This window comes from Mauremys reevesii, linkage group 2 (genome assembly GCF_016161935.1).
Source record: "Mauremys reevesii isolate NIE-2019 linkage group 2, ASM1616193v1, whole genome shotgun sequence".
NCBI lineage: Eukaryota > Metazoa > Chordata > Testudines > Geoemydidae > Mauremys > Mauremys reevesii.
The window spans coordinates 221479089-221503264 of record NC_052624.1 but is presented as its reverse complement, the minus strand read 5'-3'; the positions used below and the strand labels follow the sequence as shown (position 1 = coordinate 221503264).

The 24176-nt window shown below is 37.6% G+C and overlaps 1 protein-coding gene across 4 annotated transcripts in view; it reads left to right on the top strand.

The window, feature by feature from the left end:
* Nucleotides 1-20936, top strand: part of PLAG1 (PLAG1 zinc finger) — a 57761-nt gene extending 36825 nt beyond the window's left edge. For 3 of the 4 annotated variants that reach the window (XM_039524074.1, XM_039524075.1, XM_039524076.1), the window contains 3 exons: nucleotides 13026-13125; nucleotides 16053-16411; nucleotides 16957-20936. In XM_039524074.1, coding sequence (XP_039380008.1) covers nucleotides 16170-16411; nucleotides 16957-18220 — 1506 coding nt within the window. In that variant the 5' untranslated portion in view covers nucleotides 13026-13125; nucleotides 16053-16169 and the 3' untranslated portion in view covers nucleotides 18221-20936. The remainder of the gene's footprint in view (nucleotides 1-13025; nucleotides 13126-16052; nucleotides 16412-16956) is intronic. The other variant, XM_039524077.1, reaches the window with a different exon arrangement.
* Nucleotides 20937-24176: the final 3240 nt, after the last annotated feature.

Below are 24176 nucleotides of genomic sequence, written 5' to 3'. Positions count from 1 at the left end.
ACTACCTGGAGATGCCAGGTGCAGCTTATGCCTCCTGACTTGCTCTCTCTGGTCAGGATGATGGTCTGTATTCTGGTCTTGCAATAGACCCACGTAACTGCCTAGCAATCTTCTGATCCTGGAGAGGGGTGGGAGGTGTCTCTTTTTCATCTCCCTTGTCAACAGGGACTGCTGTCCATATTGGTCAATGTGAGCACAATAATCCTGAGGTCAGACGCTTAGACAATGGCCTCCTGAGAAATCATAAAAGAGACTTCAGCCAGATTCTCATCACTGAAAGAGTTGCCTTCCACCAGATTTGTCTTCCCAGGTGTTTTCTTCCCTAGGCTTTGATCAGATTTATGGGATGCTGAAGATGAGAGGGGCGCAATGCAAGAGTCTTCTGAGGGTTCACCACCTTTAACTGTCCAGGATGAGGCAGTGTGTAACTTCTCCACCTAATGCTGTCAGAAGCTTCAAGGAGGAAATCTTGGGACAGCTTTCAAAGGTGCTTGATCTAGAGTCTCACAGTAACCTAGGACAATGTAGGCAGGTGGCCATTCCAGATAATGGAAGCATCTTAGAACCTGCAGAATATTTTTGACTAAACTCTGCCGAAGTCATATCTACTTCCAAGAGGACAGACCCCATCTATTCTATCCCTGAGAGAGCCTTTGAATATGCCATTCACATCCTGTACTTGGATCCCCAATTGTGCCTGATGCATCAGTTTGCCATGAACTTTCATTGGCATCTCTGCCTCTAAGAACAGATATTACATATACCAGGGATTGGCAACCTCTGGCACGCGGCTCCCCAGGGTAAGCACCCTGGCAGGCCGGGCCAGTTTGTTTACCTGCTGCATCCGCAGGTTTCGCCAATTGCGGCTCCCACAGGCCGTGGTGTGCCGTCCCAGGCCAATGGGGGCTGCAGAAAGCAGCATGGGGTGAGGGATGTGCTGGCCGCTGCTTCCCGCCACCCCCATTGGCCTGGAGCAGCGATTGTGGGAGCCATGATTGGCCGAACCTGCGGATGCAGCAGGTAAACAATGTGACTGATGTGTTTTGGGGTCTCATTTAAGAGAGGCCTCTCTGAAGGACCTTCCATTTGAGGGCCCATATGTACAATGAGAAGACAAACCATTCAGAAAGATAACCTTGAGATCATCAGACCTCGGTTTCTTTTCCTCCTATAAACACTGAACTTTCTCTTCCATTTCCTTCTGATAACCTTATCTCTGCCTCTTTTGCATGCATCCCTTTATAAGGTTGTTTTTTTCCACAATAGTTGTGGATGTTTGATGTGGTAATTGGTTGTGTTGGTGAAAGGAACTTAACTGGATTAAAGATTGGTATCTGTAGGGGGCAGAATTAAGTTTGCAACATGTGGTCTGTAATGTGTGTATTACAGTTGTGGTAATGATAACGTACCTATGGTTGAAGGAGAAGAGGGCATGTACTTTTAGGCCTTAAATGTTCCTTGCTTCAGAACAAAAGTATGTTGTATTAATTTTCTAGGTGGTTTTAATAGGTAGGTGGACCTGTGTGGGGCAGAAATGCAGTGCTGATGGAGAATATTTTATCCAGAAATCTGTGTATTCTTCTAAATGTCACTGCTGGTTTCTGGACCCCTTCTATTTCTGATGTTTCTTTTTGAGATGGAGTGACCATAACGGAATAGTATTACAAGCAAGGCTGCATTATAGATTTCTATATAGACTTATTTAGTTGACAATCTTTGTACGTTTTAATATTGATTGTTGTTCTGACTGCCACTGAATATTGAGCATATGTTTTAACTGAGCTGTCCAAAATTGCACCCTGGGGTTTTTTCTTCTGACTGGTGTGATAGACCCAGGCCAGTTGGGAACAGCAGAGTAGTAGAAGGGAGATATACTGGCCACTGGATAAGCAGTTTTCTGTTCCCTGAGTGACCAGAGCAGGGGCTGCTCCAGGCTAATTAGAACACCTGACTCCAATTAACCTGCTAAGAATCAGGTGAGGCTGTTAAGCACCTGACTCTAATTAAGGCCCCTCTGATGCTATACAAGGGCTCACTCCAGTCAGGCCAAAGGGAGCCAGAGGAGAGGAAGTGCGTGCGAGGAACTGGGAGCAAGAGGTGTGCAAGAAGCTGAGAGTGAGTAGGCACACTGCTGGAGGACTGAGAAGTACAAGTGTTATCAGACACCAGGAGGAAGGTCTGGTGGTGAGAACAAAGAAGGTGTTGGGAGGAGGCCATGGGGAAGTAGCCCAGGGAGTTGTAGCTGTCGCACAACTGTACCAGGAGGCACTCCAGACGGCTGCAGTCCACAGGGCCCTGGGCTGGAACTCGGAGTAGAGGGCAGGCCCGGGTTCCCCCCAAACCTCCCAACTCCTGATCAAGCACCGGAGGAATTGACCTGGACTGTGGCTTCTACCAGAAGGGAAGGTCTCTGGGCTGTTTCTGACCCACAGGGTGAATCTGTGAGGCGAACAAATCCGCCAATAAGCGCAGGACCCACCAAGGTAGAGGAGAAACTTTGTCACACTGGCTAAAGTTAATATAGAACTCATCAATGGGTATGAGAATAGTTCAGATTATTTCTTTCCTTGCATTATAGACACTGAATTTCATCTGCCATCTTGCCACCTATTCAATTAATTTTGTTAAATCCCTCTGCATTTCATCACAGTATTCTCTAATCCTAGGCAATTTTATTATCTGCAAAAACATTACCATCTCATTATGGATTATCCCGCAATGGTCCACTCAATAATTTCTTATGCTTTCCTCCCCAGTACTGGTCACTGTTGGCTAGGATATGGGTCTAGGTGGACCATTGGTCTGATTCAGTTTGTGATTTCCTATATTAATTTCATTACAATTGCTTTAAAAAGGCTGCATTCTTGATAGTTATCACATAAGCGTGAAAAGTGCACGATCCAATCTCCTATGCCCCTCCCACACCCGACTGTTCCATAAGGATAAGATGGTTCTGTGCAACTCTTCAAGTGTTTTTAGTAAGTAATTTATCTAGATTTTCAATCTTCATTCAGTCTTCATTTTGGGAGAAGCTAGTTTGCATTGTTTGGATGCGAGAAGAGTTCTCAGTTATTACTTGGACAGGAGTAAGTCTTCTGTAAAACACGTGTGCTGTTCATAGCCTACAGGGATACATCTAGAGGGCAGAGTATTTCTACTGAAAGATTAAATAGATGAGATTATGTATACATATTTGTTGTCATCTGGCAGGTATCCCAGTGCCTGAGGTCTTAAAACGTATTCAACTATATCCAAGGCAGGTTCAACTGCATGTCTCAAAAGAAACTCCAGGGAGATACGAGGCTGCTACTTGGGGTTCCATGCATACGTTTACATGGTATTACTCCATCAATTTGGCTTGTCGATATTATATGACACAGGAATCCAGACTGGTGTTTCATCTAGTCTAGCATCCTATGTTGATAGTGGCCAGTTCCAGATGCTTCAGAGGAAGATACAAGAAACCCTGCAATAGGCTGTTACGGGATAACCTTCCCAAGGGAAAGTTCCCTCCCTACCCACATTTATTTGGTTTATGCCCTGAAGCATGAGAGTTTATAGCCCTTTTAAAAAAACTTGTTTTTAAAATAATCCTTACTGTTATAATTCTGGATAGTCTAGTTATCTATGTAAATGTCCAATCTTTTTTTAATCCCAATAAGCTTTTGATCATAATGATATCTTGTGGTAATAAAACTCACAGGCTAATTTTGTTTAGTGTGAACAAGTTTTTTTTATTATTATTTTAAATTTGCTGAATTTTAATTTCATTGAGTGACTCTTTGGTTTTGGTCTATACTATTAGTTATTTTGTATACTGTTATGTCTCCTAGCTAATATAAACAGTCCCAATCTTTTCAGTCTCTTAACATGAACTGTTGGTTTGTTTTTTTATGCACCACCTCATTCTATTGCCTGGCTTTCAGTCTCTTCTGTTTCTGCTAGAGCCTGTTGGAGATGGAGTGACTATAAATGCACACTGTATTTTAGGTGAAGGCACACCACTGAATTATATAAAAGCATTATAATTTCAGTGTTTATCCCAGTGTTATAAAAGCTAATAGCAAAATAAAACAAAACAAATAATAGTGGATGTACAAGTGGCTTCTAGCCTTGGAAATAGGCTTTTGCAATTCAAGATTGAGGGCTATTGCATTGATCTCTCTATTAAAGTGGTGGAAAACTTTGAAGAGCATACCGGTGCCATGGCTACTGATGAACAGTGAAGATTTTGTAATAGCTGAAATAGGTAGCAATGTCACATTAGGAGCCCATGGTTCCTGGTTCAGGCTTCAGCAGGAATGGATTCCTAACAAGGATGCAGCCTGGATGCAGCCAGTCTGGATGCAGCTCCTCAGGAAAGGGCAGGGAGCCAGCATCCACTGTGTGCCATGCAGCACTTCTTAGTGATGGCTCCCTGTGCTCAGTCATGGAGGGATTTAGGAGGTGGGGCTGTGACAGGGACTAGGGATCTGTTAATATACATGGATCCCTCCAACATCCCGCTTCCCAACTTGGTGGAACAGAGAAAGCACAGCGGAAAGCTGTGGCTACAGTAGCCCTCAATCTGTAGCAGTGGTCATGAAGTGGATCCAAAAGTCTGGGAGTGTGAATGACTCTACTTCCTTCACCTCCTACATAGCTTTTCCACAGCACAGTTCATATATTCAGGTTGCGTGCTGGGACGAAGGCTTTTCTCAAAGAAAGAAACAGTGCATGAAAAATATCCCTCATTTGTCGTTTGTTTGTTTGTTTAAAACCCAAATTTGTGTTCTCGTCTCAGCAGTGCAGTATCATAAGTATTCCCAGGCACTTCAGATGCACTAGGGCAACTAGTAGTTTTTTTGTTTCTTCACAAACTTCGAAATGGGTGCACAGGTGATATAAGTAGCAGCTGAAGAGGGTGGTGGTTGCTTGAAAATAGGGATGATGGTTTACTTACGTGTTTGACTGAATTGCACCAAAATTTTACTATATTCTGAGTTGTTCAGAAAGGCTTGCTGATACCAGCTTTGTGGTTTGTTCACCTTTTAAAAGGCAATTTAGCATGCAACAGAAACCTGAGCCTCTTTACAAACCCTACCCTTTAATCCCCATTCAAGCCACGAAAGTTTAATAGAAAAAAATAATTAAACTATTAATTGAATATTACTTGAGATTTAAAGCAACAAAAGCCATGAGAACTCTTTCAAAATGTGTGGGGTGAGGGTGGGGGTGGGGAGTTGTCCTAAGTGTGCTGCATCTTTAGTTATGCTCTCCTAAGGCTTCTGTATTTTAGCTCATAGGGTCACTTGATATACTCAGCCAGCATCAGAGCTCCAGCAGTAGTAGCAATGGCCATCTTGAATAAATGTAAGTGAAAATTTTTCTTTAATATAAATCATCAATTTTCTATAAAGTTATTTCCTTTTTGGGTAGAATAGCAGGTTCTTGGAGAGTGGAGTGTTTTTTAGGACATTTATTGCTGCATAGCAACTGAAAATCTTAGACACTCATACACCCTTTCTCTCGCAGTGTTCTAACGAGAATAGCTTCAGTGAGAAAACATACTAAAATACAAGGCTATTCTCCAAATCCTGCCCCAGTTTGCACCCCAGGCAGTCATAGGCCATGTCTGCACTATGGGGGCATAGCTTCAATTCCATAGCTATGCTGCCATAGCCCCGTAGGGTAGATGCAGACAGCAGCAATGGAAGGGTTTTTTTCCATTGCTGTAGGAACTCCACTTCCCAAAGGGCCAGTAGCTAGGTCAACAAACCATTCTTCCATCAGCCTATCTGTGTCTATGCCGGAGTGTGTGGTGGCGTAGCTACAGCACTCTGAATGGGCATAGCTAGAGTGCTCAGGCTGTGGATTTTTCACAGTCTGAGCACTGTAGCACCGTCAGTGTAAGTTTTAAGTGCACACCAAGTCTTAATGAAGTCAGAGAAGTATTCAGTTGCCATCTGACATAGGGCAGAACTGGGCCCTTAGTACACTTTTTTTGACTGTTGTATTTATATGTATCATGTACATTCAATACATGGGTTGTAAAAACTAATTTCTGTTTGTAGCGTTATTTCTATCACTTGTGAATTGTACAGTTGTCCCAAATCTATGGGAACTTTTTCTGTAGCAGTGTGTCTACCTCTCCCGTGTAGGGCATTGTACTGTTCTTGCCCTGTTCAATACTACTAGTTAGCATTTATATAGTACTTTGTGCTCATTAAATAGCTAATCCTCACAATGTCCCTGTTAGGCAGGAAGGTAAATATTATCCCCATTTCACAGTTGGAGAAATTGAGACAGAAAGATGACTTGCCCACATGGTGAATTATTGGCAGAGTTGCAATTAGAATTCAAGACTTTCCTCATTCCCAGTCCCATGCTTAATTCTTCAGACCATGCTACTTAAAAACTGGCCCTGCCTTTTGGCATCCTGCTAGCTTTTCCAGCACAGCCAGTTCCTTTGTGCTGCCTGCATAGCAGACTTTCAAAGTGAAATTGCTAAAATCATTGGTACGTTCTACTTTTCAGCACATGGTTATGAATGCAGCTCAAATGAACACAGAGAAGTGATATGACTGGGAGCTGCATTTTTCCATGCAATTCCATCTCTGGGTGCCTCTAGAAGAGACATGTCAGTTGTGCTAAATTATTTAATAAAAACAAAACAAAAAGCAAAAAACCACTATTGCTATATGCCATAAAGTGCATGAATGAAAGATTAGTATGAGTTCATCAATTTCATTTTCACTTTCTACCAATGGACTAGAACCTGACAACCAAAATGTCATTTGACTTTATTGACTACTGAATGCATTCAGCACCAGGTCAGGAGTAGAATCCCCTTCACGAGAAGTGAAAAGTTATTGCTAACCTATTATACCACTTTGCCTTGCTCTGCAACCTAATTATACTTGTTAAACAGTAAACTTCAAACATACAGGTACATAAAACTTCTTTTGAAATGAATAGCTTATGGCTATTAGAAGCTGAAGAGATTTTGAGAAGATTGTATTACACTTTGTGAAAGATAATAAATGGAAAATATCAATTACATAAATGAATTTGATTCTGATATTACTACTGTGCACTCTGGTTATGCTAATTTATGCATATACAAAATTCACCATTGCCTATCATTTGTTCTGTATATAAAGTGACATTTTCATACATGCAAATAACATTTTGCTGCTGCAGTAGCAGTTTCTTTGCCTTTGTTAGCGAATTAAAGTTCCACCATATTAAACATGAATTTGTGCAAATTATTTTTAATTTGATCTTGAAATATAAAAATCCACTTGTATACAGGCTTTAGGCACATTGACAGGAGTTGTTTACAGCTCCAAAATTGTTTGCACCATAGTCTTTGCAAAGTTCTCAGAAAAGCATCCCTGTGGTGCCAGAGAAATCCTAGAAACAAACAAAAAAAACCACATAACACGCTGCAGGGATCAGACTGGTTAACCATAATCAACTCATTTCCTTTAATTCAGTATATAATTTGGGATATCTAGTAACCCAAACTGAGCTCTGAAGATTTCAAATTACTTAGGTCCATTTTAAACATTGAAAGCACACAAAGAGATTTCAATATTATGGCTTTTTAAATAATAACATATTAGCTCATGGTAGTTTGGTAAGTTCGTTTCTTACATGTCCACAAACTAAATAAGATATGCATAGCAAAATTTTTATGTTCTTTGTGTTCAGAAAAGGTGATGTACACCATTGTGCTAGTATTCATTGTTATGCTGCTATAACGTAGAGTAAAAATGAGTTGTTTTCTAACATAAAAAGATGGTGCTCTGTAGTTCAACAAGCTTAATATCTTTTTTTAAACTTGCCAATACTTTCATGGCTAGGATAGAAAACTTTAGGATTTTGGTGGCAAAGGCTTGCTTAACTACTAGTCATAAGATTATTTCTATTCTAACTTTGGTAGCCCGAGCTACATGTTACCAGCTCTGGGGGGGGAAGGGATGTCTACTTGCCACTTTGAATCCAGCTTTTTCCTCAGCTTAGAGAGGTGCTCTCTTGCTACTTGTGTTTGTCGTAGCTTGAAAGAGACACAGCTCCTATTCTTCCTAAATCTTGTGCACTTCAACCTGTTTCTGTCTACTGTGAATCTCTCTTTTGCCAAGTAATAAAGGCTTAAATTCTGTAATTTTGAATTAATGAAATTCTAAAATCCCTGTATTTTGTACTTACTCTGACTTGATATTATACTAACAACAGCACAACCATAATTATACATCCAGTAATGTACTTGCTAACATGCTCTCACTACTTCCTGATATAATTCTAGAATGATTTTCTCTGTTTTACTTTTGATATCTATGTTTATATATTCCCTAATAGGAAGAGGAATATGTTATCTATTAAGTAGTTTGCCTGAGGCATAAATTTGATCTCTCACTGTCTATAGGTCATTCTCCTGTTTTTGTTTCTTAGGATCATTGAATATATTTTCATTCTTCACTCAGATTTTTTAATTGTTCTACAATGAATTTCAAATACTACTCATCTCCCCATGTGCTTGGATTTTGTTTTCTTTTCTCCAACCCATATGTAGCCATTTTACTGCAGTTTCACACACACACGCACACACACTATATATATATACTAGTATTTAATCCACAAAAGCAGGGTTCTTTTGAATTGTAGTTTTAGCATATCTAGGAATCCTGATGTTCAAGTAAAATATGTCAACCTCTTTAACTAGCAGTTCTTTTGTTCCTCAGACCATTAAAATATTTCAAATATGGCATGTTGCTATAATTCCATGATTTGTATCATTAATTACATCCTTATTATACCTCTAATTAATGTTTCCTGGATCTTTCCCCTGCTGAAGTCTAGTTTACAAACTGGTAGGTTCTTTCATCTCCTTTAGATCCCTTCATAAATTCAGGAGACCTAACTCTCACTAATTATATTAAAATAAATAAATATTTTTTTAAAGAAGTAGTGAAACTAATTATTTGTAACAATTGAAATTCCTATGGAAATAATAATTTAGGCTGCAAGCCCTATTGAGGAATCTTGTCTGGTTCTTCAATCAAATAATTCAATTGTCTTGGCCTAGATTTTTGGAGTTCAAGTCATTTAAAAATGTTTTTAAAATGCAATTAGTTTTCAAACTGTTAAGTTACCTGTAAAGGGCAAACAGGGATTTGTACCATTTTTTTTTTAAATACAAATATTAGAAATTCAAGTCTTGTCTGCCTGGGAAGATTCTCAAAAATTGGAGAACTAGTAGAATTATAGCATCACAGTGCCAAGAAAGTAAAATCTGGTAAATTTGAGTGCAGTTAATTTTATTATCAGGGTTTTTGTTTAACACTCCGACAAAGCCCTTACTGTAATGTGTCTGTGCAGCTATGCATGTTGCAGCATAATTGTTCTTCTCCATGAATTTGCCTTGTCACTGTGATCTAGAATCAAAGTTTTCATGATAAAGAGATAGCACTATGGTACTTGAATGAGGTGAATTGAAAATTACTATTTCTTTTGTTTATCATTTTTACAGTGCAAATATTTGTAATAAAAATAATATAAAGTGAGTACTCTACACTTTGCATTCTGTGTTGTAATTGAAATAAATATATTTGAAAATGTAGAAAAACATCCCAAATATTTAATAAATTTCAATTGGTATTCTGTTTAACAGTGTGATTAAAACTGCAATTAATCGTGATCCATTTTTGTGAGTTAACTGTGATTGACAGCCCTAATTTAAAAATATTCTTCTTGTTGGAGGAACATTGCCTTGTTCTTGTTCTTTATAGAGTGGGTAAATAAGTGCACCTGACTTACCTTCTCTATAGCATTCACTACTTTCAGAAGTGCATTTTATTTTCTCTGTAAATCTATGCAATTATATCTGCTTTTGTCTGCAGACAGCTTGAAACAATAGCTCTGATAGCAGAGAGCTGTTAACTATTTCACTGCAGATCATTTTAGTAGATTATATATATATTTTTATAATAATTGGAGATATACCCATCTCCTAGAACTGGAAGGGACCTTGAAAGGCCATCAAGTCCAGCCCCCTGCCTCCACTTGCAGAACCAAGTACTGATTTTTGCCCCAGATCCTGATGTGGCCCCCTCAAGGATTGAACTCACAACTCTGGGTTTAGCAGGCCAATGCTCAAACCAATGAGCTATCTCTCCCTTTAATGTACTCTCTTCCTGGTTCTTGGTAATGTCAGATGTTAATACAGGGTAAAGTTAGAGTAGCTGGTTGTAAAGGTCTACATGGATTGGAAATGAGGAATTTAAATCTTGTTCCCCACGTTTAAAGTAACCTGTGCTTGAAAGAGTGGGAAAGAAGAGCTGTATTCCCTCCTTCATACCAAAATGCTTCTCCCACCTTCCTGGATATGAAACGCCCCGAATATTCCTTTCCAGGTGTCAGCAACCTTCAGTCTCTCCTCCGCCCCCTCCCCCAAGTACTTTTTAATGCAGTTACGCATTTTCCATACAAAACTTTGCAGCACAGTGAAAGTTGGGGTTGTGTGAAGTTGAATTGGATACCCGAATAAAGAATACTGTACTGGAGTGGACAAGGTAGTACAGAGGGAGAAGGTTTGGTATGAGAGTGCTACATAATTCCTGGGGTTCCTGTCACAGAATTTTCAGGGACAGTGTGCCACAGAAAACATGGGGCTTCATACCTACTTAACTAAAACAGATGGAGAGATTCAACACCTCGTCCTTACAGTTAGGGATTGAGTAAGCTTGCAATACATCGTTATCATTCAGGAAGCCTTGCAGTAAGAAACAGGAAGAGAGATTTGATATTTATAAGGAAAAAACTAAGCCTGTCGATTAATCACAATTAATTCAGATGATTAACTAAAATTAATCTCAATTTAAAAAATTAATTGCACTGTTAAACAATAGAATACCAATAGAAATGTATTAAATATTTTTGAATGTTTTTCTGCATTTTCAAATATATTGATTTCAATTACAACACAGAATACTAAGTGTACAGTGCTCACTTTGTATTTATTTTTATTACAAATATTTGCACTGTAAAAATGATAAGCAAAAGGAATAGTATTTTTCAATTCACCCCATTCAAGTACCATAGTGCAATCTCTTTATCATGAAAGTGCAACTTATGAATTTAGATTTTTTTGTTACATAACTGTACTCAAAAACAAAACCATGTAAAACTTTAGACCCTACAAGTCTTCTCAGTCCTACTTCTTATTCAGCCAATCGCTAAGAGAAACAAGTTTGTTTACATTTATGGGAGGTAATGCTGCCTATGTCACCTGAAAGTGAGAACAGGCGTTCACATGACACTGATGTAGCTGGCGTCGCAAGATATTTACGTGCCAGATGCACTAAAGATTCATATGCCTCTTCATGCTTCTGCCATCGTTCCAGAGGACATGCTTCCATGCTGATGACGCTCATTTAAAAAAAAGTTAATTAAATTTGTGATTGAATTCCTTGGGTGAGAATTGTATGTCTCCTGCCCTGTTTTACCCACATTCTGCCATATATTTCATGTTATAGCAGTCTCAGATGACCCAGCACGTTGTTCATTTTAAGAGCACTTTCACTGCAAATTTCAGAAAATGCAAAGAAGATATCAATGTGAAATTTCTAAAGATAGCTACAGCACTCAATGCAAGATTCAAGAATCTGAAGTGCCTTCTGAAACCTAAGAGGGACAAGGTGTGGAGCATGCTTCCAGAAGTCTTAAAAGAGCAATACCCTGATGTGGAAACTACAGAACCCAAACCACCAAAAAAGAAAATCAACCTTCTGCTGGTGGCATCTGACTCAGATGAAGAAAATTAACATATGTCGGACCCCACTGCTTTGGATCGTTATTGAGCAGAACCCGTCATCAGCATGGACATGTCCTCTGGCATGGTGGTTGGAAAAATCAAGGGACATGACTCTTAAGCGCATCTGGTATGTAAATATCTTGTCACGCCAGCTACAACCGTGCCATGCAAACACCTGTTCTCAGGTGACATTGTAAAAAGAAGCAGGCAGCATTATCTTCTGCAAATGTAAACAAACTTGTTTGAGTGATTGGCTGAACAAGAAGTAGGACTGATTGGACTTGTAGGCACTAAAGTTTTACATTCTTTTATTTTTTAATGCAGTTTTTCTGGTACATAATTCTACATTTGTAAGTTCAACTTTCATGATAAAGAGACTGCACTACAGTACTTGTATTAGATGAATTGAAAAATACTATTTTTTTTGTTTTTAACAGTGCATATATTTGTAATCAAAATTAAATATAAAACGAGCACTGTACACTTTATATTCTGTGTTTTAATTGAAATAAATATCTTTGAAAATGTAGAAAACATCCAAAAATATTTAATAAAATGGTATTCTATTATTGTTGAACAATGCATTAGATTGTGCATTTAATTGCAATTAATTTTTTTAATTGCTTGACATCCCTAGAAAAAAAAATGTCATGGCTTATTTATATACACCATAAAGAAGCAAAAAAGAATGTGTTATTTTTTTCCTCCCTTTGCAGATTAACTTCGAAGGAGATATTTCCTGTATAATTAAGCAGGATGAAAGAGTTACGTTCTTGCAATGTTGGGCCCATCCAGAAGTCCTTTCTTAGATAGCTTTTTTTTTTTTTTTTTTAAGATTAGTACTGTGTGAGGACTTTAAGGCTAGGCCCAATATTTCAGGGATTTATTTAATTTCCAAATCAATCAATCATTCTTTTACTTTTTAGATAAATCCTTTGCTGATATGTAATCTTTTCTTTTTATTGTTACTACCAAATGCAGAACTAACTGAAGTTCTATAAGTGGACTTATGTAAATTTTAGTCATTAATTGATACTTGTTATGCAATAAATCCATTGAATTTTAATCAGCATTAGATCTAATTCTATACCTGGGCTATTTCTCTACCTCTTTAATTTTCCCTTCCTGTACCACCTGCTCCCTTTTCGTCCCTCTTCCCGCCTCTCCGCCTTTCTGAATATATTGGTTTCACTAAAGTCTTATTCATTCTTTCTTCCTTGTTTTTCAGACCAGCAAAAATGGGAAGTACTGGATTCTGGTTTCCTCCAAGAAGAGTCAGCGGAACTGGTTAAGACCAAAATCTGAGGACTTTACTGGGCTACCATCAGGTGTGCATTAAAACAAAGGCTACCATAATTCATTTTTAAGTACGCACTTCTTTTAAAATGGTATAAAATGTATGATGTATGTAATGCAGTAGATTTTGATAGTGTATATCATCATTCATCCTACAGTTGTGAAAGCACCAATGAGAGTGAGAATTTTAAGTGATATGTTGAGTCACAAACAGGCGTTTTTACTCATATATAAAATTCGTTCAGCTGGTCTTCGGAAAATGTAATATTTGAGCATCAGTGTTTTTAAACTTTGTCTTCATTGCTCAGTCTATACATCCACAGGTGAAAAGTGAATTTTTTTTAATATTGAAAGATAATTCTGAAGTTCTTCATTAACTATTGAAAATACCCTAGGAATAGCAATAAGAACAACATTTTTAAACAAATCACTATCTTAATCATAGGGTCAATCCACTCTTAATTTGTTTTAACAATGCATATTGGGTACGTTTTTAGCACAATGAATTCAAAATCATCTTAATTCGTTTGGATCATAGGAAAATTAAACATTATTAACTCTGCTTGATCCTTTTCAGCATTCTGTGATTTTATTTTTGAGACAGAGGTTAGAGAACTAGAGGCTTTGAAGGGGGGGAGAAATATAGTACATATAGAGGATCAGTGACTTCAATTGCAGTGAAGTTAGTTTAATTTTATTTCTCAAATTCTGATTAAAAGGGACTTTGGTAAATCTTTTTGTCCACAAATTTAACTTAACTTTAAAGTTGTTGGGCCAGATCCTTCTCTCATATCAGTATAAATCAGAAATAACTCAGTTAAGTCATGGAAAAATTGGTCTGGGCTTTTACCCTTATGTAAGTGAAGAAGAATTTGGCCTCAAGTTTCCAATTGACTGATTCATTTCATCATTTGATAGGGGAGGAGGGCTGAAACTAAGCTTCTTCTTTGATGCCTATGTACGTTCCCACTCAGGAACTGGTTCCCAATGCTCCCATCTCATGAGTGTGAATGTATGGAGGCAACTCTTGAAGAATCACCATTCTTGAAGACACCTCTCTTCCGTTACTGGTTAACTTAAAAAAAATAATGCTGTAGTTAACCACTGATACAGCTTTATAATAAATTTTCAGTCTGATGGTTTAAGGTTGCAGTGTTGCTAATCCTTCAAATTAAAAAAGCACAACAGCAAAAATATCATGAGATTTAAAAAATAGAATAATACCTTCTTGGTCTGTCAATTCATGTTTTTACCCTTTAAGAGAGGAGGCATATGCAGACACACTCAATGCATTTTCGGTTTAAAATTCAATCTGAAATGTACATAAAATGAACACACGTTTTAAGGAGGACCCTTTCTTTCTTTTCCTCCTGACCAACAGGAGAGACAATTTCCTTCATGCTCTCTCCGGCTCTCCTAAGTGGTATGTCCTGGACACTTTTGCAAGGTCCCTCTGCTTTTCTCTTCAAGCTGAAAGCCCATTTCACTTGGGGATTGTTCTAAAGTCCCTTTTCCAAGCAATGTTTGCTACCTCATTGTCCCCTAAACGGAAACCCAGTGGCAATGGGGAGGAGAGGACAGCTGATCCAGGGGACAGGCTGCCTTGGAAGCTAGCTATCCTCCCTTCACCGCCAGCTAGGGACAGTTCATTTTGTTCACTAGGGGAGGGGGCATTAGCTTGGAGCAGCTGTTGCCTGGTGCTCTTTGCCTGACTCCTGGCTGCTCTTCCCCACCTGTCCCAACAGCTGCTTCTTTTAAGCTACAAGCATGCCGAAGCACACAGCAGGGAGCTGAGATACTGAAGGAGGCAGCAAGCTTGGGAATAGTGCCCTCCAATGCCAACAGAGAGCTGCACTTCAAAACCATCAGCTCAGGCTATTGACAACAATCTCTGGTGTCTGTGGCAAAACTGCATCTAGAACAGTTGCTCAGCCAGAATTCCTGAGCTGATGGTACTTGTGCATTGGATTTTCAAAACCTGGAAATTACTCATTGCGATAGAAATGCCAAATTCAACTCCTTCAAATCCTGCCTGCCTTTTATATTGAACTCTGTCATTCATTCTGGTGTTCTCATGCTGCCTTTTCCCAGGCTGTTGTAGATCCAGCTTTTGATCTATGTCACACTGGATCCTTTGGTATTTCAAATCGCAGTTGAGTTTTGATGTTTAAAATAGTGCTGTAGTACTTTTGGCAATAAAAGATTGTAAAACACTGTGAGATCACCAAAAATCAGTTGCTACCGTATATTACCAGATTAAGAATTCAGAGCTACTCTTTCCAACAGACAATTTCAATGGGATAGACCTCCTCCTGAGTGGGTTTCTCATGTATTTCATAGATCTTAATACCTCAAGCTAGATTGTGATCCTGCTAGAATGAATGAATAAGTGTTTCCATCTTGATCTAATCCAACTCTCAACATTTTCTCTATTTTATGATGTAGGAATTATTTGGGGAGGATGGATATTTCCAGTGTTGAGCTGAAAAAAGCCTAATTTATAGATATCTTTATCCATATCAATTTTGACTTAGTACAGTATACAGTTGCAGGAAAATTTCACTAGGCATTAACTGGAACATTGTGTATACTTTATTTATATATACACAAGTACAGTTTAATCCCTTGTGAAATCTGCAGCTGCCAAAAGTCAGCTTTATCTGTATAGTTTTGAGTAAAGTTATTTTTGATGCCTTCTGTAATCTTTCTGAAACATTGCTATTCTCCATCAGTGCCCTAAGGAAAAGTTACAAGGTGTAGTGTCAGGGCACATGTGGATCTGTTCATCCTGAGCAATGCATTTTAAGAATTGTGACAAATAGCATAAAGAAGCCAACAGGTATTACATTAGACCAGCTGAACCTAATTTTATTAAGTTTTATTCAGAAGCATCACATAGCAAGTAAACTTCAAAATTAAGTTTAGTTACAAACTAGTTGTTTCTTATTTTTTTTTCCAGTCCCCTTTTGCTTTCTTTTACGACCACATGAAACTTGAGAAGCCATCTAAAGCTAAATCATTTAGTGGAGTTGGGCAATTCCCAAGTGTCCAACAAGAAGGCCTGGTTTAGGCTGCGATGGCCACTGTCATCCCTGGTGATTTGTCAGAAGTAAGAGATACCCAGAAAGTCCCTTCAGGGAAACGTAAGCGTGGTGAAACCAAACCAAGAAAAAACTTTCCTTGCCAACTGTGTGACAAGGCCTTTAACAGTGTTGAGAAATTAAAGGTTCACTCATACTCTCACACAGGAGAGAGGCCCTACAAGTGCACACAACAAGACTGCACCAAGGCCTTTGTTTCTAAGTACAAATTACTAAGGTATTAAACTCTATTTATCTTTCAGATTATATTATCTATTTTATGTTGGCCATTTTAAGCCTTGTAAAAGTATATATTTGTGTACACATTCTTCAGCTGATTTGCAGAGAGGAAATGTTAATTAAAGTAGACATTGGTTTGTTTCTAGAATTCTAAATTACAGTATGTAAGTTTACCAGTTAATGTCTTTGGGTTTGTTTTTATAAATGAGAATAGAATTTTCATTTGTATTAGGAGTTGCAACAAGAAAAGTGTGTGGACTGAGAAAATTTTGGCTATGGACATTTACACAAGTACTTTCATACTTGCCCATATCCGTGTTCCAGTAGCTAAAACCACCAAAAACTAAAGTGTCAATTTAAATGTAATGTTCATGTTTTGCTATATTTAAATTTGTCAAACTATCTTTGTAGTGTCCTGCTGTCAGCTAAAAAAGATTCTGTTGTGAAGAAACGTTAGTGTAGTATTTAGCTGCCATTAAAAAAAATGAACACTTGTACCTTTTGATCAAAATAATTACTTACAGAATATATCTGTGTTTAAAGGCATATGGCTACTCATTCTCCTGAGAAAACCCACAAGTGTAATTATTGTGAGAAAATGTTTCACCGAAAAGATCACCTAAAGAATCACCTACATACACACAATCCCAACAAAGAGGCCTTTAAGTGTGAAGAATGTGGAAAGAACTACAATACCAAGCTTGGGTTTAAGCGTCACCTGGCTTTGCATGCTGCAACAAGCGGTGACCTCACCTGTAAGGTATGTTTGCAGACATTTGAAAGCACGGGAGTGCTGCTGGAGCACCTAAAAACTCATGCAGGCAAGTCATCGGGTGGAGTAAAGGAGAAAAAGCACCAGTGTGAACACTGTGATCGTCGGTTCTACACCCGAAAGGATGTCCGTAGACACATGGTAGTGCACACTGGAAGAAAGGACTTCCTCTGTCAGTATTGTGCACAGAGATTCGGGCGGAAAGATCACCTAACACGCCATATGAAGAAAAGTCACAACCAAGAACTTTTGAAGGTCAAAACAGAGCCAATGGACCTTCTAGATCCCTTTACCTGCAATGTTTCTGTGCCTATAAAGGATGAGCTGCTTCCAGTGATGTCTTTACCTTCCAGTGAGCTGACATCAAAGCCATTTACAAACACTTTACAATTGAATCTCTACAACACTCAAATTCAGTCCATGCAGAGTTCTGCGTCTGCACACCAAATGGTCACCACATCATTACCCTTGGGAATGCCTTGTCCAATAGATATGGAGTCTGTCCACCCATCTCACCAGCTATCTTTGAAATATCCACTCAGTTCTACCTCATATGCAATTTCTATGCCTGAAAAAGAACAGCCATTGAAAGGGGAAATTGAAAGTTACTTAATGGAGTTGCAAAGTGGTATACCTTCTTCATCCCAGGATTCTCAAGCATCTTCATCTAAATTAGGGTTGGATCCTCAAGTAGGGCCACTAGATGATGGATCTGGGGAGGTTTCCCTTTCTAAAAGCTCTGTTTCCATTAGTGAACCTCTAAATACCCAACCGTTGGACTTTTCTCAGTTGTTCAGCTTCATACCAGTAAATGGCCCTCCCTATAACCCTTCTGTTTCAGTGGGAAATCTTGGAATGAGTTATACACAGGAGGAGGCACATTCTTCAATGGCTCAACTTCCACCACAAACACAGGATCCTCATGATCCTAGCAATAGTATAGGTCTTGGGTCCCTGCACTCATTGTCAGCAGCTTTCGCAAGTAGTCTAAGCACAACCACCACCCTACCACGTTTTCATCAAGCTTTCCAATAGGATGTACAAAGCTGGCTTATTACTGTCTATTTGTAGAAATGCCTTAGGTAATCATTTTTAACTTAGTGCCTACTATAAGACATTACAAATCCTCTGCTTTTGTACAGTACCAATCTCATGAAGCCAGTAAGAAATTTAAATTAACTTTTACATGTTTTGAAAGTGTTTTATTCTCAACTGTGTTTACTTTGGTTTTTTAAAAAAGTCTCAATGTATTGTTTGAATTTTCACTGCTAATTGACACACTGATAAAAAAAATAGAAAGCAATTCCTACTAAACTTTCACACACACCCCTTGTTTAAAACTTTTTTCAAATGTATCAGTCATTCTGTTTTGCCAAGTAAATGGTAGCTCGACCATTTTACATTTTGTGCATTTTGTAATAGAATCCTAGGTTTTAATTTTACACACAGCTTCCTGAAGATCTTCAAATGAACTAAATGGTGGTATTTTATCTGGTCCATAATCTGAAATATTTTTTTTTAAATTAGTATAGAATTCAAACTTCCTTGTTGGAAATGTGTACATACTTTTCATTTTGACTTAAAGTCATTATGAAAGGTATTAAGAACTTACTATTTTCTGGCTTAAATTGTTGCTCCCTGTATCAAGATTGGATAAGAAGCAATTTAACTTAATTACTCAGCGACAAAATTATTCTTGCTTAATTGGCCAATGTGTCCAGTTAAAATTGGAACTGTGTTGTGTTTTTGTGACTCTGGTGAAGGGAAAAGAGGCAAAATTAATGGCTGACCCTGAAATATAGGAGTTTTGTAATTTAGTAGTGCAGAATGTTTTGTCACAATTTTTTATTTAATTCTTAACTTGCTGTTTTTCTTTTTAGTATAGAAAAAGTACTGCATAGGAGTCTTCAGATTTTATATTCACATCTGTAGGCATCAGTCTTTCCCAGCTGCCACAGCCAAAGTGTGGGTCAAGTCCAGCCAGAAGTTTTATATCTAGTGTCAGTTCAATGTGAGTCTGCAGTCAGAGAGTGAATGTAAATTTGCAGATATCAATTTTCATTTTTTAAAGTGGAGTGGATCTTTTCAGTTGTGTGACGTGGTGTGTTATGTCCTCCTAAGCGACAAGTTAAATGTTAATCACACTTACTACACCTGGGTACTTGGCTAGGGACTTTTTGCCCATTGCCAAGGTTTAAAGACAGGACTCTTAGGAGTGAAGTAAAAGCATATTGCTTACACCACTTTTACCTAATCTGATATACCCCTAATAACCAAAAGAGAAATAACTGTGATGTGTAAATGCAAGCTAGATTTGCTTTAACGCAATACTAATATTCATTTTCCTTGTCATTTTTGGATAAGGAATTAAAAAATAAAAATGAAATACATTAGTATCACTCAGTAGTGAGGATGCATACAAGGTTTTAAGTGGTTAAAATAAATATACTTCACAGAAACAAAAGTTGCTCCCATTGAAGGAGCTTTTGCTCCCAGTATTTTATCATTAGCTCCTACTTTTTTTTTCTCTAGGAGCAATATGCAGGTGTAGTTTTACTATTTTATACTTATATGTATTTAAATTTTATTACTGAAAGATAATGTTTTTATAAATGTGTTTGTGTTCCAAAGGCATTAAAATAAGGATGTATTAATAAGGATAATACCTTTTCAAATTCTGCAAACTACTCCTAGATGTTGAGTTTAGGAGCATATTATCTCAAAGTGGACTTTAGCTCTGCTTCATGACTGCTTCCTTTAGTTTCTATGAAACAGATTGCTTACCTACATCTTTAGTTGAATGATGTGTTCAGTATTGCTTCCTCCTTCCTCCACCCCAAGCATTTTAAGGAAAGAAAAACATTGTGTGAAAAGAGCACAAAATAAACAGAACAGAAACACTTTAATACTAGTTTAAACCAGCAAGCATAAGATAAAAAGCAAGTGGAAAGAAGTTACTTTATTCTGGATCTTGTTTAACCAGTTTGAGCTGAAGATAAATGGATTCCATTCCTTAATGGGCCATATTGTATGTGGAACTGAGCATCTTCAACTTCTGAAAAGTTTTGGGTGCACAGAATCTCACAGAATCATACCCTTCATAGCCACATTTGTCACCCAGAAAAGGCGATTGGAGACAGACAATTCCATTAGGTTGTGTTTGTCAATATACGCAGCTGTTGGAAAATGAATATGCATATCACCAATTTCAGAACTACAGTGAATTGTTAGTCTGGCAGCAGGGAAGGCCACTTGTTAGTGTTGCAAATTAGTTTAATCTTAACTGCCAACACAGAACATTCTGACAGACCTATCCCATTACTTAAGGGGATGGAAGTGGTGTGTATCTAGCATTTAGAAAAAGTGCCATTTGTTTATCAGTTTTAGTTCTGATTAGACTTGATTGAAATTTTTTTTGCCAGCATCCTTTTTCTTAGTATATAACCAGAATCTTTACTACTAATGGTAGTGCCTTAGCTTTGTAAAAAGGGATTGACATTTCACTTCAGAAATAGGGACCTCAGACAAGATATTGAACCTCATTCAGTCAGGGCTTCAGTTGGTGGCTACATGATGTATGTTTGCTACTGAACTAGGATGTATGAATATGTGGAAGCAGATTGACACTGTAAGCAATATTAACACATTAGTGCTTTAGAGTATATTTTAGGCAGAATTATTATTGGCCACTATTAAAATGTCAGTTTTTAAACCCTACTTTCTTGTTACCGAGTTGATTTTTATTTTTTCAGGGGAGGGGAGGGAGGGAGGCTGGCTGATCATGCACCACTCTTTGTGCAACTTTTAAACTTCTAGTATGTCTTTTTTTAAATACATATATTTTTGTGTACTTGTTGCTTGTGCTTTATTTAGTAGTAAATTGTGGAATAGAGTGATTTATTGTTAATTTCACAGTAGCGGTTTTTAAAAACCATATACTGACTGAAACATGAGCCAGAGCTGATTGCTTATTAAGCTAATAATGAATGTTAAGAGTACATATTTTCAGGATCATTTGCCTAGTGAGCTATACATGTATTATAGGCCAATATTTTTTAAAATAAAGCTTGTTCAACCTCTATGTTACACATATTACAAGATATAGCACTTTCAAAAAGAAACCCTAAACCTTTTAAGAAAATTTCTTACAGGTTATGCTTTTTATTATAAAAACTTTTATTATAACTTGTTTCAAGTGCCATTAGATTACATATATGTAGGACTTTGGTATAATGCTTTGTGTACAAAATGGTAGACGTAATTTTAAACAGGTACATTTTTACAGTGTTTTCTTATCAATTTGCTATATTGCACAAAACCAGTGTGTCTTTCTTAAGGCTTTTACAATGGTTTTTTACTAGGTTTACAAGTTTCAAACTACACTGTCTTCTACTGCCATTTTTAACACCAATAAAAAAAATTAGTCATGCGTTCCTCACCAATTATAAACTGTGCACTCTGGAGTTTTGGATGGTAAACTGTCATCGAATTTTAAAATATCCTATCTTAGCTATGCTGCTGTCTGAAGTAAATATAGGGCCTGATCTTACACCATTAAATTAAAGGGAAGCAGGACTGCACCCTTGGTTATGTCTGTTTGTCTCATACACTGGTTTAGCAGCTCATTCTACATACTTTTCAGTCTATAGAAGGCCTATGAAATGTACTTTGCTATAAACTGTGTAGACACTCAGCTACCCATCCTGCAATCCTCCTAGCGTACAATTAAAACCACCACCTGTTTAACATTACACAGAAAGTCAAAATAAAGTAATGCATTCTAGTTCAAAAGTGTATCTGGAAAGTCCCAAAGCCCTTATACAATAAGGGTGTCTTACTTTGTTGGAAGGCAGTGTTTTTTGATAGCAGTTATCTAGCCCTGGAAGTGACACAGAACTATTGCTAATCATATGTAAACACTTTTCAGTATAAGCTTCAGTGGTACAGTTGAACCAGAATGAATGTTTATCTTCTCAGAAACACTCCTGCAATATTGTTATATTGGATCATGCTGCTAATGTAACTTGGGATACAACTCCTCTCATGGTGCTACAAACCTTTCTGTCTCATTCAGATGTACTTTTACCCCTAGAAAAAAGACTATACTAGACCTGTAGGTATACGATATATTTTTATACTGTGACTTAATTTGTCATTAATGAACTTTGTACAACACCACAATGTATTCATATGCACTTGCAAAAGGAAAATCTTGGACATGCAAATGTATACCCAGACAAGCCCGACTTTTGTTCACAAAACTAGAGGATGACTGTTAGTTAAAATGAAATGTGGGCTTTTTCTATGGTGTGGAGTGAAGAACATACTGTATGTTGCTAAGAGCCCTTTGAATTTAGACAAAAACTGGGAAAACTATATTGGGGAATGGATGACGCACCTGAACCTGACTTGGATTGCTGAAATTGTATTTTTGGCTAGTGGGGAAAAAAATGTTTGGACTTGTATGCTAAAATGTTTTAATGATAAAGATTGAGTCAAAAATAGAAAGCAAAAAAACAAACAAAAAAACCACCCCTGCATTCCAGACTGAATTTGTATATGTTTCTTGCATTTAAAATTGCTATCCTGTGATATGGGAAATTGAATTGCTTATCATGTATATGTACTTTAAAATGTATTCACAAACTACTGTTGTATTTGTATAAAATATAGACAAAAAGATTGCATATATATTTTTGTGTATAAGCTCTGTAAAATAGCAATCACATTATGAAGCTGCAGCAGAACTTCATTTTAAACATTCACATCCAAAGAAACAGACTATTTATTGTCCACATACCCAGATTATAAAATATACCTTGCTGCTATTAAACAATAGTGCTGCAGCTACAGTGTTATGTTTGCTGTACAAAAATATGTGAACTCCACAAAATATATCAATAAAGTTACAGAATGGTTTTAGTTAATGTATAACGTATGGCTGGCATTTTAATAGATAAACATGGTTGCATGTGTGGGGTTTCAGAAAATGATCATAAATTACAACTGACACATTAAACACATTTATTTTCATTCTGCAAGGATTTAACAACTTGTCTGATTTAAAACTGGTAGGATGGCAGTTATTCAGAGACTCGTAAAACAAAACATAGGCATCTGCAGTACATGATTTAGCCACGTGACAAATTGGAAGATCCTACTTTCACTGCACTGTGGTAGTGGCATCTCTACACTGAAAATAAGGATTGAGGAAGCTGCCACATTACATGTTGAAGCCCGCTGTGAGAAACTGGCAGGTGAGTTTGAGACTTCTTAGGGCACAGGAGATTGTGATGTATGTGTTGCATGATCAGACAGAAATCTGGGCAATTCATGTTGACTTTACACTTGCTATTTGTAATTATTGGAAATTATGCTTTAAAGAAGACTGTTGGCTCATTTCCATGAAAAACCATCCTGGGAAGTTCTGTGGGGCCAAAACACTACATACGCATGAGTCACTACAGTTAAGGCCTCACTAAAAACAGTCAGTGACTCAGCTGCTAGTGCGTGCAGATGGTAGTACTATGAATCCAGTCAAAATCCTATTCCTGCCTTGCTGCTGTCTCCCCTTGCTCCCATTCCAAGTAGATACTTCCACTAACTTGTGAATATCTACTTGGAAGCTAAAAGACTAACAGCTGCCTGACAGAAGGGTTAAATTAATATTCCATCCATTCTCAACAGTGTATTTGGGTTTATGTCTCTGGGAGTATATAGCTAAACCCTCACCACTGATTACATTTCCTGCTTTTGATGTGTCTTCCCATATTAAGAGGGGAAAAAAGAAGAAAAGGCAGAAAGGAATTGGAAAGAGATTCTGCTCCTGTGAACTATGAACCTAGATGTTTCACCTACTTTGAGATTTTTCTTTTTTTCTTTCCTCTTTTTTTTTTCTTTTTCTTTTTTTTTTTTTAAACCTCATTGTCTCAGATTTATCTCTCCCCCCTGCACTGGCTAGTGTCAATAAAAAAAAAAAAATCACTTCTGT